The sequence below is a fragment of the Crocodylus porosus genome, unplaced genomic scaffold (assembly GCF_001723895.1).
Source record: "Crocodylus porosus isolate Cpor-Errol unplaced genomic scaffold, CroPor_comp1, whole genome shotgun sequence".
NCBI classification, from domain to species: Eukaryota; Metazoa; Chordata; order Crocodylia; family Crocodylidae; genus Crocodylus; species Crocodylus porosus.
Window position 1 is genome coordinate 106,059,571 of NW_017728906.1, and position 16,084 is coordinate 106,075,654.

Below are 16,084 nucleotides of genomic sequence, written 5' to 3' on the forward strand. Positions count from 1 at the left end.
CTTGTCCAGGACCATTTCAGGCTTCTTTACAGTTCGAGCCCCCAAGGTCTGAAATAGGCTGCTGCCAGAAGTGGTTCAGGCACCTACTTCAAATGCCTTCAAGAGAAATTTGGATGTTTATCTTCCTGGGATCCTATGATCCCTGCTGACTTCCTGCCCCTGGGGCAGGGGGCTAGACTCAATGATCTTCCAAGGTCCCTTCCAGCCCTAATGTCTATGAAATCTGGAATGGTGTAACATAGCTGTACATACCCTACTGGACTTTTGTCCTTATTTTGTGTTATTTCATGTAGTTTTGTTTTGTTTTTGTTTACCATGTTTTTGGCTCATTGTCCATAAAACAGTGGTTGTGACCCCAGTTGCCTGACTAATCTACGCTTTGGGTTAATCCTTCCTTGTCTCCTGGGTTTAAGATAGGATTGTGCAACTCTACTGTAGCTGTTAACAAATCCTATTCTCCTTACCATATCTACCTGAGAGGAATTCAGAAAATACTCTTCTGTCACTCCTCCAAGAGGATCCCCCTGAATAGAGAGGCGTGGCTAATTGATTTCTTTTGGAGGCATCTCTGCAACTGTTTGCTTTCCTCATTCCATGGAAGCCAGAACTTGCCCATTCATTCTGTTAACCCTAAGGATTCTAGGAGAACTCAGAAAGGAGGCAGCCTCAGTGATAGCAGTAGCTCTGAATGCGCCCTACCATTCAAGTATTTGATTCTGATAAGACCTATTATTACAAATCATTTTTGTTCTATAACATCTTTAAGAGTGCTGCTCTTAAAGCATTACTTAAAAACAATAGATTAAAGGCTGTGCTGTGGTAGTGGCGTGTCACCTTAATTTTGTTTTTTAGCTTGTTTTTTATTGTTTTGGATTTTTTTGTTTTTTATAAGATGTTCATATTCGTTACTTTGGCTACAGTAATTCCTCCCCATATTTTGGAAGGGTGCAAAACGCATCACTGGGTGTTGGTCTAATAAATGATATCTCTACTATGAGGCCTGATTGCCTTTTCCTCTAGACCAATATGGCTACAACCTGGATACCTGACACTAGGCACGCTTAACTTTCCATCAACAAAATTCCTGGTCATTTAATGTAAATAAATTGACACTTCAAATTAATCAGCTTATATATCCTGTTATTCATTGACTTTTTAATTTTTTTCTTTATCTTCTAGTTCACAAAAGTAAGACAATTGTATATATTAGTAAGATTAATTTCTGATTTGAAAAACCGGACAATTTTTCTAAGTAAAAAAAAAAAAAAAAAAGGCAAACCCATACCAATTCTGTTTAAAACATAAGACACTGACTTTCAGCAAATGTGTCAAACAGTAATTCTGTTATTATAAAAATCTAAGTCTGTCTGTCTGTCCATAATGCTTTATTTGCACTCTGATTGGCTGATGGAAACAGCCAAGAGTGCTTCAAGCGTGGGGGAGCACTGCCATGATTGCAAAGCCGCGCCAAGGACCAGACAGAGGGTGGAGCCTTGGCTTCCCCATCCCAGTCCCTGCAAGAGGCAGAACAGCAGCAGCATGGGGCGTTAGGTGTGGCAGTCCATCCCAGCTCTCTCCCCGCCCCTGTCATTCTTGACAGGCAATTGGCTAGTTCATATAGGCAGGTAGTTAGCCATATTAGCCTGAAATCAGGCAGAAGGCAGTGAGTCCGTAAGATGCCACACTGTCCTGCCTTCCAGTATGTTAACTAGAATTTCCCTAAACTGAATGTTGAAAATTCCCATCAGATGGAATCAGAAGACTATTTTGTCTTGTTTTGTTAAATCAGACCTCCAAAGATAGCTTATATATTATGTTCCCTATTTCTTTCTTTTTTTCATAACTGGCTACTTTTATTTTTTTATAGACCTGAAAAGATGGCCAAGCTGCCCGTTATTTTAGGAAATCTAGATGTAACAATTGATAACGTCTCTCCAGATTTTCCCAGTAAGTATTAATAAATATTTTAAGTAGTTGAATATGATTTTTCGTTTCAGTATATTTATTGGTTTTTAATACAATTTTCAGATTATGTTAACTCATCATACATTCCCATGAGACAGTTTGAAAACAGTACCAAGACAGTAATAACATTTGAAATAGAGGAATTTGTTCCATGTATACCCAAACATACTCAGCCTTTCACCATCTACAACAATCATCTGTACGTCTATCCAAAGTACTTGAAATATGACAGTCAGAAGTCATTTGCAAAGGTGAGTATAAGGAAAATAACATATTCTTGTAGATTCCAGTTCTAGTCAGATATTTATGACCAAATAATGTGTGTGTTCTGTTTTTGTGATTTGTTTTGAATATGTTTTTTTTTCTTTTGCTCTTTCTAATATTGCTTCAGGCTAGAAATATTGCTGTTTGCATTGAGTTCAAAGACTCGGATGAAGAGGATTCTCTGCCTTTAAAGGTTTGTGATTTTGGCAACTAAAAATAAATATGGTGAAATGATTTAATAGTTGTGAGGCAGCACCTAGCAGATCCACAAGAGAGGTTATGGTTAGTAAGTGTGGGCTTACAAAGCTGCTTCTACCAATGCCAGACATTGTATTGGTAGATAGCTCCTGCCACAGGGAGCCTGTCAGATCATGTTCCTACCTACACATTTGCTAAAAGTGTTCCAGGAGGAACACACATTAATGAGGAAAATCTATTGCAGCTCCTTCTCAAATGTTGTAAATAATTCCAGGAGGAGCTGTGCAGTTCCACTTAGAGCAACTGAGCCAGAAGGGCATTCAGTGCACACTGGGAGGTGCCATCTGTTAAAAAGGCATAGACTTTGGCATAAAGTGAAGGTATATAGTGTCGTCTTGGCATAAAGTGTCGTCTTTTCTGGTGGCTTCCCTGCATCTGCAGGAGACTTTTGTAACAGAGTAGGCTCCTGGCAGAATGAAGATTCTGGTGACACAGGAGCTATAAATTTGTACTTAAGATTCTCTTGGCAGAACCTACACAACTTTTAACCCCATGGCCAAGGCCCCACTAAATTATCAAAAAATAAGCATATTCTTTCTCAATTTTTAATGGGCTTTATTCATTGATGCGTATGTAGGAGGCAAAGATTAGGATGAAAGGTAACAAAAATTCATGAACAATACAAATTACTCAGGATGGACATTTAAGACGTATGGCTCTCTTCCTTCTCCTGGGAGACCAGTAACAAACACTCTTTCAGCTATCCAGCAAGGAGTAGCAGCACCCTAGAGCTTTCCCTCCAAGTTTGCAATTCAGCCCTTCCCTGTGGCAACAAAAAAACAAAATCCTCTTAAATTAAGCCCAAAGAAAGAAGTTATCTGCACACTTCTGTTTGAGGTATGGAAGTAGGAGTATCCTTAGTTTACAGATGAAGAACCGAGTCACAGATGAACAAAGCATGCATGAAACATCTTGCTGCTTCATGCATACTACTATGCAGGCAAGGTCTGTATATTAATGGGAAAAAAACCTATTGCAACTCCTCCTTAACTGATCAATGTTGAAACCATTTCAGACAGAACACCTCTGACATAAGAAAGGTATTTCAGTTTCCACTTGGAGACCCTATTTTTATTCCTGAGATTCATGTGTCATATGATGCCCTCAGCCATGATTCATGCTATGCTTGAATTTGTCTACATATAAAACTACTGTGATATCTGGTTTGGTATTTCAGTAGAAGCTTCCACTTTCAGGACAAGGGGGTATCTATCCAAGGGAGGTCCATTTGCCTTGAGAGAAAACACAAAATGTCATCTATGCTGTTCGAGTATAAACAAAGATTAGAGTTCACTGTGGAATATATAAACTCTTGGGTTACACGCTGGACCTAGTTTGTGTCTCTAGCCTCACCCCTAGTTTTAATCATTCTCAAGATAGTACAAGAGATGACAGAAAGCATCAGTAATTATAGTGGTACCATCATGTTGTTAGAGCTTTTCTTAGAATCTCCTTATTCAGTAGCACCATCATTAGAGTTCCTTTTCTAGAAGAACTGTCAAATCCTAAGTCCAACTGGAGATACTCCATCTATGGACCTGGATTGCAGCAGGTGACTTTTACTGATGTAACTTACTCCCCAAGTGCAAAATTTAAATCAAGAGGTAAATCAAGAAATACAATCTTCAGAAATACCTCTATTTTCCATATGGTCCAGCAACAAGAATTTTATATTACAGAAAATTCTTGAGGTGTTGAATTATTAAATCTCAAGTCTCTGGAACTTCTGTAAGCCTCTCTAGAAGAAATCTGGCTGCTATTGCAGTACATCAGCACTCATTGTAGGATGAATCACAATACCTCTCCATCCTATGCCAACCAGGTTCTTGAGAGTAGCTAATGCAAAGCAGCACAGTATACATCAGGAAGGCCAGGTACCTTTGCTGCCCACCTGCCTGGTACACCATCGCACTCCGCCTCTGCTTGCAATGGTGCCACTGACTTGGGACGGGAGGGTGGTGTTGTGTCCTGGACATCCTAGACTTCGTAACTGTCATTCTAACCAAATCCCACAAATACAAATGCATGAGGCTACTCTTGAAGAACAGCAGTTACTAGGAAGGTAACCTTTATTCAGTAGACCAACTGAGGAATAATAATTGCACAAAAAACAAATAAGGAACAATTTTATTTGCTGCCATATTTAATACTATAAATTTCCCCAATTTGGGAGAAATGAATAAGTGCTTTGAACAATTACACTGAGATTTAATATTTTAATTGTATTTTAACACTATGCACTTGGATGAGTCCCACAATCAAAAGGATATTAACAGATATTCAATTTTTAACATACTGTTTTAATCTTTTCTGTTTATTTCCAATGAGTTTATTCTTATTTTAAAAAAGCCAAAACATCATTACTGTGTAGCAGTAGCTGTAAAAAAAAAAAAAAAAAAAAAAAAAAATCATTACAAAGCATTCTTGATAAAAGACACCATGTAATACAGAATAAAATAGTTTAAGGAGGATTTTCAGTTGCCAGTGGAAACAGATTATGCTTTGTGTTTTTTCTTTTATGTTCTTAGTGCATATACGGTAGACCAGGTGGGCCAATATTTACAAGGAGTGCATTTGCCACTGTGTTGCATCATCACCAAAACCCAGAGTTTTATGATGAGGTAAGCTATTCTAGTTGAGGTGTCACTTTTATTTCTTTGAGGATGTATTTTTTCTAAGATTTGAAAACTGAATTTAGGTTATGTGGAGACAGTGTACTCTGTTAGGGAAGAAGTGTAATATTTAATTTCTGAACTTTAAATTACCACTCCAGAGGTTTTTTAATGTCAGCTAAATTAAACTTTAACTATAATTGAAAATAGTTTTGCTTCCTTTTTTATTATTATCATTATTATTATTTTTAAAGCTCATTGCATGATTCAATTTAATATTCTGAGAGCAATTTAAACCTTTTTATGGTATTTGATCTATTTGGGGGGCAATCGATGGAATTAATTCATTAAATTGGGCATTGTTTTTGTTGAACAAAATTACTTTTAAATAAATAACTAATGTAAACTACACATTGAATGACTTAGATATTTTATGTTGGCTTAAATGCATTGAAATGAAGTTGCTGTCAAGTCAGAGTAGACAACCTCATGTTTGTACATTCATTAGTTTTGTGTAACTGCTCTAACTGAAGACTTTTCCTTTACAAAAATCATTCCAACTGTGTGTGTTTTGTCTTATAGATTAAAATAGAATTGCCCACACAGCTACATGAAAAACATCATTTGTTGTTCACATTTTACCATGTCAGCTGTGATAATTCAAGCAAAGGGAGTACCAAGAAGAGAGATGTTGTTGAAACACAAGGTTAGGCTTGCTAATACTTCTAAGTGATTTTGGCTGGTGTTACATGCTGTATTTAGTTAGCGAACTGCAGTCCTGTTACATTGATGGAAGTTATTTTTACTCTATCACTTAAATATTAAAGAATTATTTGCCATGTAGGATGCTACTTTAATTTCAGTTTTTAGGGGTTATGAATATTTTTGTATCAAATGAAAAGATTTTACAGATGTTTACCTGAAGGTGACAGTGTAACTTTTATTTTTTTACATGTCTAATTATCTACATAGGCTCTCTTCAGCTAGTTAGGCTGTGGTAATAAGGGCCCCTGCACAAATTCCAGGTATTGTGCAATTACCTTGAGACCAGTTACATATGCAAAATAGCTATCACATAATAAAAAGGTCCAACCAGCTATAAAGTTAGACCGTGAAAATGTGTACTAACTTGATAGCTGGTTGCTATCTAGCTTTAATTTGTACTCGTAGCAGTACCCTGTGACTGAGAACCCCATCAATTGTGGGCTCCTAGCTGTAGAGGTGGACTCTGAATCCTGGCATCACCCTTCAGCTTCCAGTACTCAGTCTCACAGCAGCAGATTCTGGACCCCTTAGCATGCCTTCTAGTGCCAGGACCCAGCTTGTCCTGTCAGCCTCAGGGTGCAACTACAATTCCCCTACCCCAAGGGTGCATGAAACCCCCAAAATGGGAGGATTGCTGCTGCAGCTGTCTCCCTGACACTGGGGGGCCCTCAGCTGAGGCGCTCCCAGCTGCAGGAGCTTGCTTCTTGCTGGTGCAGGAGGACCCTGGCATCAGGCTCCCCCTGCACTGACAATAAGCACAATGGGCTCTTATGTGCAGTCCCACAACTGCACAAATGGGATCTTGTGTGGTGCCACATTTTAATCCCACAATTATGCACATGTGGCATGGCAGGAGGTGTTATGTGAATTGTACATTAGAGTCCATTGTGCCTTTACCTGCACGTGTAGAGGGGGCCTACAAGTTGCATGTTACCACGTATATGGGTAACAAAAATGATTGAACATCCATTGACACTTTCCATATCAGCTTTTTATTAATATATAATATATGTAAACTGTTATTTCACTTTGATTTTTGCAGTTGGCTATTCTTGGCTTCCACTCCTAAAAGATGGGAGAGTAGTGACAAATGAGCAGCATATTCCTGTATCAGCAAACCTTCCTTCAGGCTATCTTAGTTATCAGGATGTTGGGATTGGCAAGGTACAGTATATAGAATAATATATTTTTGCTTCACAGAAAAGAGTATGGGAAACAAAATTATCTTACCTTCATTTAAAATTACCATTTTCCAGGCAAAAAAAATATTTTCCCCCCAGATGTAGATTAACTGTCATAGAATGTATCGTGGAAGATATGTAATTGACTTGCAGGTAAAAGGGACTCCAAAGAGAATTTTGCTCATATGCTTTCTGTCATTTTGCTGTACAGAGACTTGAGCCAATCTTCCTTTATATAGATTTTTATTTCAGTCGATTGCTTTTGTTATCCTTGTCTCATGTGTGTGAGAAACTTTAAAAAAAAATTGTATGTGGTTTTGGTTATGGTGGCTAATTGACATTATCTGTGTAAATAGAAAAATAGTCATGGTTTACAAATAAAAACTATACAAGGTAGTGTTCTTGGTATACATGCATGCTAACAAGTTATCATAAGGTATACAGAGTGGGAATTTACTCCTTGATGCATCAATTACTCCACAGTTATTGACTCGGCGTGCTTTTAGCACATGATAAATTAAAGCTAATCCATGGTATTTTATTCGTCAAAGAAGGAGGTTTGTTCACTTTGTTGTGGGGACTAAGTTATTGTGGTTAGCTCTCACATATCCTGGAATAAGAGGGCATGCAAATGGTTACTACACGGTAACTGACAAAGGGTAAATCCATGCCTTGGTTTAACTCATGGCTGTCCAGCTTCTGGCCAGTGGACTGCATATGGCTTGTTAGTAGTCAGTTTGCAGCCCCAGGCTCTTTCCTGGCCACTACTCCAGCCATTGTTCTTGTGGCAGCAGCCATGGTGTCTAGCCTCTCCCTCCCTCCTCCAGCTTCTATTTCTGGGGCTGGGCAGCTCAATAGAAAGTCTGACTGTGCTGCAAGTGGGATCCTCATATAATATGCAGGGCAGGGATGTGGTGGGGGTGTTGCACCTATGGCTGCAGGGGAGCTTGGCAATACATGTGGCTTGGAGGAGGAGATGGGCTGTGCAGAGTGTCTGGGGGGTGGGTAATGGCCCCCAGAGGATGTGGTCCAGAGTAGCCCAGAGCATGAGGTCTCTGGTGCTGTATGCAGGTGCTGAGAAGTTGGGCAGCACCAATTTACCTCATAGTAACTTGTTCATGTGCCCATCACCTCTGACCCCTACTGCTTGCGTAGGAAATTGTTTTGTATTGCCAAATGTGCTCTTTTCCTCATGATTTATTGAATGGTTCTCTATCTATTTCAAAATACAAGGATAAAATTGTCACTTTTTGTTTTTGTTTCCTTTAATGTGCAACTTTAAAAAAAAAGACTCCAATTTTTAAGTATGATCGCAGCTTTGAGAGCTGTATATGGATTTGTGTAGCAGACTGACGTTAGAGAAAGTAATCTGCTCATCACCCGTGCACAGGGACTATGCTAATCTTCTCTGTATTGTTCAGAGAAGTACAGTACTTCAGGAATTATTCCAGTAGAACTTGAAACATTCCGTCGGAGTTGTAAAATCTGAAACGGACTGAATCAAGGCATTGCTTACTGTTTGTTGAACAGCTAATGCATATGCAAGTTGTTCAGTTATTGCTGTTCTGTGCTTACATGGAATAAAAAAGTGTGTGTATCCTGAAGTTAACAATTGGTTAGTGACAGAGAAGGGATTGCAGTATATGTATATATGGTACATAAACAAAGGACTGTCCTGTTTTGGGCTAATATACTGATAGAATATTCTATGTTCCCTCCTGTGTGCATACAGCATTCCGGTCCTGAAATTAAATGGGTAGATGGAGGTAAACCACTGTTAAAAATTTGCACTCATCTAGTTTCTACTGTGTATACACAGGTAAGTTTAAAATGTTTAATTTCTTATTTTAGATGTAGGTGCCTTCACAAGTACTTGATCTGAAGATCATCTAAGATCATTTAGAGACTAACTGGTTAATTAGGTAGAAGACGGGGCAGGGTGGCACCTTAGTTTCTGGAGACTGAATCTCTTATTATTATTGAATACATACCTCAGTCTAGAACTTTTATTCTCAACTGGCTGTGAGACCCTGCCAGAGGTACCACAGTTCCCAGTGCTGCCAGTACTACTGCTGTGGGGTGAAACTGCACCATGCACTGTGTTGCATTCCATTAGACAGGCAAGCACGCTGCTTCTGCAGCACCTCTTCCCAGTTTGGCTCCAGTGTGCCTCCTGAAAATCAAGGTGCATGGTGCAGTTCTGCCTGGTGGCAGAGGCTCTGTCTTGAGGTTGCCACTGCCTTGAGTTAAAACTACACCATGGTGGAGGCACTGACTATGCCATAGCACATCCTTGGCCTGCCTATGTAGGTCCTTTTGTTCATCCCCGTAGCACTCCCCACCTGCATATATGGTGCAGCCTGGCACTTTGTCCCTGCTGGTGGGGTGTCCCCAGATTGTCCATTATGGCCCCATGGCTGGAATTCAGTGGGGAAACAAGGGAAAGAACTTAGCCCAGTGATCCCTGACTCCCCCATCAGTGACTTGGTGCCATGTGTATAGTGTCCACTGCTGCACTGGAACAAATGTCTGTTGAACCAGGCAGAGCTAGGGAAGCACTCTACTACAGCAACCTGAAGAGGTGAATATAATATAATATATTTAATCTGTTAATATCATATTAATAATAGAAACATAATGATTATTCATAATACATTAGCTTTTTTAAAAGGGGTGCCACTAAATTCTTAAAAGTTTTGCAGGGGTTTTTGAGTCTAAAATGTTTGGAAATCCCCGGTTTAGAGATGAAGAGCCTAACCATTTAGTCTGTAAGGGCCCCTGTAGACATTCAAGTAAAGGTGTGATAGGATCTGATGCACAATCCACACAGTCTCATCTCCTGCCATGCCACATGTGCATGGCAGGAGGTGTGATTGTGGGATACAGCATCAGATGGTATCACGTCTTATTGCTAGTAAAGGGGGAGCCTGGTATTACCATCCTGGCCTCCTCTTGCACCATGTGTAAGTAACAAAACTCCTGCAGTTGCGAGTCCCACAGGTGATGGGACTTGCAGCTGTGGCAGTGCCCCACAGCTATCAGGACCAATAGTCCTGCACCTGCAGGGTGCTGTAGGAGGGAGAGTCCCATCAGCTGCAGGATTCTCCCTCCCAGCACCCATGGGACACTGCCGGGGGTGTGTCCTCTACTCCAGGACTCCTAGCTTTGGCTGTACATGATGCACCTCTGTGGTTGGGGCAAACCCTGCAATATGTGCAAAATAGTGCTGGATAGCAACCAGCTATAAAGTTTTTACACATTTTCCAGCAGTTATTTCCACATTTTCTAGTAACTTTTATAGCTGGTTATGACGTCTTAATAGTATGATAATTTGCATGTGTAGCTGATCTAAATGAATTACACAATTAACTTGGTAATTGCATGATACATGTAACAAGTGAAGGAGGATCTCAGGTGCTGTCTTGCCTTAATTCAGGGAATTGTAGTTATAAGTAGTATATTTTCTTCATTTTTACTTCTAAGGGAATATAAAATGCAATTTTATGTAATGATTAATCAGAAATATTGGATGTATTTCAAGCTAATGAAAGAAATGAAATATCTTTCTCAGAAGAGTAAATTGCTTTACTTTCTAAGTATGCACTGATTTCCCCACCCCCTCCATTCTCTCCTCCTCTTTGAGTGTTAAACATGTATCTGTCTTGCACTTTGAAATGCAACTGGGAAGCCTAAACATAAGACAATATTTTTTAAAATTTGAGGTGGTGGTGTGTTTCATTTTGGTTATTAGTATAAATATTAGTTATTGTTTTAACTTTGTGGTTCTCTTTTTGTTTTTGTTAGGACCAGCACTTACACAATTTTTTCCAGTACTGTCAGAAAACCGAGTCTGGAGCTCAGGGACTAGGAACTGATCTTGTAAAGTATCTTAAGGTACAAAATGGTAGCAAATAATAGATTTAATTATCCATTTATATTACCATATTGCCATACCACTTATGAGCCCCAGTCATGAATAGGGCCCTCTTTGCAGTAGGCAGTATGCAAACATAATTCCAAAATGGGATCTCTTCCCTGGAGCGCAATCTAAATATAAGACATGAAACAATACATGGGTACAGACTGGTAACTTTGAGAGACTGTTGATCATGCTAGGCAGTGATCTCAGCATATCAGTGGTTTAAAATTTATAAGCAGTTAATAAAACTGGGACGTGGTGGGGACAAATTGATGGTAGCCATGTCAGTCTGCAACAAATTGCTAATTACTTGAAAAGTAAACTTCATTCCCAGCTATACAGTTTGTCCAGTAAAAGGTGTACATAATACCAGGACACTTTATTATATTTCCTGGATCGTCATGTCTATATGAACACCCCAACGTAACCACAAATGAGAATGTGAGTACTTCAAAGGAAATCTAAAATTGTAATAAAATCTAAATTTTTAGGCCTAAATTTCTTGACAAAATGGTATCATTTTGATCCTCTCAAAGTACATTTTTTAAATATATATATTTTTTAAACATTTAAAAATTATTACCACATAGACCACAGTGGTCTTTCCTTTAGCTTATGAACTTTGTATAATACAACATGGCTCTCTCAAAACGTGGCTATTGAAGTATATTGTAGAGAATGTCTGAAGTGTAAATGCATTCACTTCAGTGAAGCTATATTATATCTCTTTCCTTCTCTTAGAGTCTTCATGCTATGGAAGGTCATGTGGTGATAGCTTTCCTCCCTACCATTCTAAACCAATTGTTTCGAGTTCTCACCAGAACTAGTCAAGAGGAAGTTGCAGTCAATGTGACCAGGTAAATTTTAAATGGCCCTGTCAGTTTAAATAATAGATGATTTGTGCCCAATTGAGATTTCTTTATGGAGTATTTATTTGCTGAAGTGTACAAATGTGTAATTGAAGAATAACTTCTGTTTAGGGTTATTATCCATATTGTTGCCCAGTGCCATGAAGAAGGGTTGGATAGCTACCTGAGGTCATATGTCAAGGTAAAATAAAATAAAACTCTTTGTCTCTTCTGTTTTTATTTTTTTTTAAATACTTTCATTAAAAATATTCTCAGTTGCATCTGTTTGAATGCACTATAATATATGTTTTCCTTTTTCCTCCAAGTATGCGTATAAAGCTGAGCCTTACTTTGCTTCTGAATACAAGACAGTACATGAAGAACTGACCAAATCCATGACAACAATTTTAAAACCATCTGCTGACTTTCTTACAAGCAACAAGCTCCTTAAGGTATGTGTTGAAACTCTAATTTTGTCCTTTATGCACAATCCTCAGAATTAATAATATGAAACATTGTCATCTGTTTTACTAATAGACATGCAAACTTAATTATGTTCAAGTTTTTTACTATAAAATGATTAACTTAGTTTTGGAAATTTTAGACCATCTTGACAGTTTTATGTAAAGTCATAATTTATTTACTTTGCAGTATTCTTGGTTTTTCTTCGAAGTTCTGATAAAATCAATGGCCCAGCATTTGATAGAAAACTCTAAAGTTAAGGTATGTTGACTTTTTTTTTATTAAGGTATGTTGGACTAGGGCTGTCCAAATGACAGGATGAATGGCCTATGAGGCATTAACTACTGGCTTCCAGGCTCATGGTTTGGGCACTGCTCCCCCATTGTTTTGGTTGCTGCTGCTGTCAAGGTTTCTGAGCTCCCCTTCCTGTCTCCAGCTTCCACTTTCTGCCTTCCCCTGGGCCTGCTGGGCCCAGGTGGAGGTCCCAGTGCAGAATAGCACAGCAGCAGGGTGCCTGCTGAGCAGTGCAACAGGTTGCAGCCTGTGTGGCATGGATCCCAGTGGGGGATGTGTGTGGCATGTAGCATGGCATGTGGCCTGGCGGGGAGCTGTATCGGGCCCTCAGGCACTCAAAAATTGGACAGTCCTGTGTAAGACTATTGAAAGAGTTTTATACCATAATTTTTTCCTTTCACCATTATTATTATTGCATGCTTACTGAGTATAAGAAAGCTAACAACTGGAAAATAAACTGGAAAATAATTAAGAGTATGTGACATGATGGTTAACCTTTTGGTTACTGGTTTGTTATAAGGAAACTAGCCAATTACCCATCAAGAATGACAGGCAGGGATGGAGCCCCAGGCCTCCCGTCCCCCCTTCATCTGGACCCACTCCCCCTCTCTTCTGCTGCTCAGGGTCTGGAACTGCTCCCCCTCACGTTGGGCCTGCTGGCCTGACCACCCCCCGTCCACTTTGTTGCTGCTGCCTTCAGGGAGCAGGGCAGGGAGGCAAGGCCCCTGTGTCCCCACCATCATAGCGGCAGGCTGCCTTCTGTCAGAATGCTTTTTCAAATAAAGCATTACAGACAGATGGACAGACCTTAAGCTTTTATAATATTAGAATTGAAGAAAAAAGCCAAGTAACAGGAAGAAAAAGGTAAGAGGTAGAGAACACCCTTTGATATAGCATCTCAGACAGAAAACTACTATACAGAGTCAGATTGATCATTTAGTACATATATCATTCTTAATCAGTGTCTACTCCCCTAAGCTAACCTTTACATGCTGCCATTTCTTATTAAAGTTGTTATTGCATATTTATAATGTGGTAGAGCCCAGAGGCAACAGTCAGGGTTCACATTGTTTATTGGCAGATACTGCATAGAAACATGTGAACAGCAATCTAGTTATTCTATTAAATCACTCAAAGGAAAGAACTATGATCAGGATTGGGTTTTTGGGGGGTTGCTTTGCCTCCTTACCATCTCTTTGGTTTAAAAAATATTGTCATTTTAACTCACTGTACCAGTTATTTATTTTGGAAGCCATAGACAAATACTAGTGTTTTAGTATCAGACTGCCAGTGAGACCTGTAGAAAATGCTGTCTTTCTTTACTTTGTGAAAACTTTGGGTTGGTATATACCAGTGTAAACAATTCTGTCAGGGGAGGAAAAAATGGGGAAAGGGGGATAAAATGTTCTGTTGGCCTAATGCTCGTGTCAGAAAAAAATATTGACAAAAAATGTATAGGCACTCTGAAAATAAGGAAGTAATGATAAGCTAGCAACATGGATTCATCAAGAACAAATTGTGTCAAACCATTCTAATTTCTAATTACGTTTTTGGCAGTGTCCCATTGTATGTTTTCATAAGCAGACTAGAGAAATAGGATTCAGATCAGGGGTTGGCAGTTCATGGCCCACAGCCTGGATCTGGCCTATGAAGCCAGGTTGGCAGTGGGGATGTTAGCAGCAGCAGAGAAAGGAGGAGTGATGGTTGCCAGATCAGAAACAACTCCCCACCTTCAGACCCAGCTCTCTTAAAGTGACCTGCTGTTCCTAAAAGGTCGATGACCCAGGATCTAGATGAAAACAACACAATGTAGGTGGACAGCTAGTCGCAAAACTGTACCGAGGGAAGTTAACAGTGACTCTCAGTTAAAATGATAGGATATTTTGGGTTAGGTCCCGCAGGAGTCTGTCCTGGGTCTGTTCAATATTTTATTAACAAAGTTGAATGCTAGAGTAGAGGCTAGGATTATATCATTTTCAGGTTGCATGAAGCTAAGAAGAGATGCAGTGCTTTGAAATGGGTTTCTCAACCCATGGGTCGCCACCCAAAAGTAAGGTTGCAAGAATATATGAAAGGGTCACAGAAAAATGGATCAACAGACTTTAAAAATGGATTTTCTTTTAAAGGATAAAAATCTAAGAAACTGTGTCCCTTGCAGGCTAGCAGAGTTCCAGCCTGCCAGAGGCTGCTTGGGGTCCCCCATCCCCCAAGCTGGGATGGGGGCAGGGCCTGGTGATGAGGGGCAGATGGTCATGAGTGATGGCCACAAATAGAGCTAGGGGGCTTTTTTCTATGTGAACTATTTATTGAGGTAGACTGGCCATCAATGTTTACAAATAGGTCCTGGTACAAAAAAGATTGAGAATCACTGCTTTGGAGAATATGATCAGAATGAAACCATGTAACAGGGAGCTTAGGGCTCCTGTTACTCTAAGTGAGAAATTGCAGCAGATGAAGCCCAGGCAGCTGACCAAAAGTTAGCTGCAGGAGGAAAGAGAGACTGCTCATCAAGCCCAAAATGAGAATTCTTGTAAATGGATAGGGAAGTCACCTGAGAAGAAGGCAGGGCTTAGTGAGAATATAGACCCAGGGCCTGAACCAGGGTGGGCAGTCTGGCCCTGCAGGCTGTAGTGGAAAATGTTCCTGAGCAGGAGGACTGCAGAGGAGTTCCTGGCTGACATCTGGGGCATCTTGAGGAAATGCAAATAGGATGCTGCTGACTTGCAGGGGGAATATGACTCGGAGTAGGAAGGAGTTTTGTGGTACAGCCAGGGAGCTGATGTTTAGGTTCAGACCTAGCATAGAGTTTGTATTATAGCCAGAGGGTTTATTCCTTTGTTATAGTTTAAACAAGTGGACTAAGTGGTGACTATCGGTGTGGAGGTGGTCCTAGCAGTGCCTGAACAGAGCAGAGACGAGGCCAGGAGGGTCCAGGGCCTGAGCAGGGCAGAGACTGGGCTAGTATAGTGGGCCTGGGCTAGAGGACCCAGTGAGAGGAAAGGGGTGCAGAGCCATGAAAGCCAAAGCCCCAGCAAGGGAGAGTGATTGATTGTACAGCAACATTTGCAAGGCATGGGCATGGCTAGAGGGGAGGTCTCAGAGGCCACAAATACTGTACAAGGTAACAGGTGCCCTGGAGAAATGGATGGGTCAGGAGGCCAACCTTGTGCAGGATCTGAGGGGGAACTTCTGGCAGTCGGAAAAGGTAGGGTTTGTTTTAGGACCTTGAGGCAGCCTCCCTTTTCACATGCCAATAATTCCAACAAAGGCATGGCAGTTGAAGAAAGAGGGGGAGGGTACCCTAGAGCTGAAGCCCAGTGACAGCCATGTGGCTCTTGCTCTACATCCCAGCTGGCCCTTGTGTCCCGTCCCACTCAGTGGGTGAAGGGAGAGGTACTTTTGCAATCCTCTGTGCGGCGTGGTTAGACAACACTCTTAGAATAAACAACTTACTGCTTTATTTTGGTTAACTTAATAACAACAATAAAACCCTTGGTCAAGATTTATTCCTGGAAA

At 40.2% G+C, this 16,084-nt stretch overlaps 1 protein-coding gene across 1 annotated transcript in view; it reads left to right on the forward strand.

Moving 5' to 3' along the window:
* Positions 1 to 16,084, forward strand: part of DOCK9 (dedicator of cytokinesis 9) — a 72,255-nt gene that overhangs the window by 39,131 nt on the left and 17,040 nt on the right. Inside the window, exons 15-26 of the mRNA XM_019528493.1 lie at positions 1,868 to 1,947; positions 2,029 to 2,216; positions 2,357 to 2,422; positions 5,016 to 5,108; positions 5,682 to 5,805; positions 6,907 to 7,028; positions 8,778 to 8,864; positions 10,850 to 10,939; positions 11,706 to 11,821; positions 11,945 to 12,014; positions 12,139 to 12,264; positions 12,464 to 12,535. Coding sequence (XP_019384038.1) covers positions 1,868 to 1,947; positions 2,029 to 2,216; positions 2,357 to 2,422; positions 5,016 to 5,108; positions 5,682 to 5,805; positions 6,907 to 7,028; positions 8,778 to 8,864; positions 10,850 to 10,939; positions 11,706 to 11,821; positions 11,945 to 12,014; positions 12,139 to 12,264; positions 12,464 to 12,535 — 1,234 coding nt within the window. The remainder of the gene's footprint in view (positions 1 to 1,867; positions 1,948 to 2,028; positions 2,217 to 2,356; positions 2,423 to 5,015; positions 5,109 to 5,681; positions 5,806 to 6,906; positions 7,029 to 8,777; positions 8,865 to 10,849; positions 10,940 to 11,705; positions 11,822 to 11,944; positions 12,015 to 12,138; positions 12,265 to 12,463; positions 12,536 to 16,084) is intronic.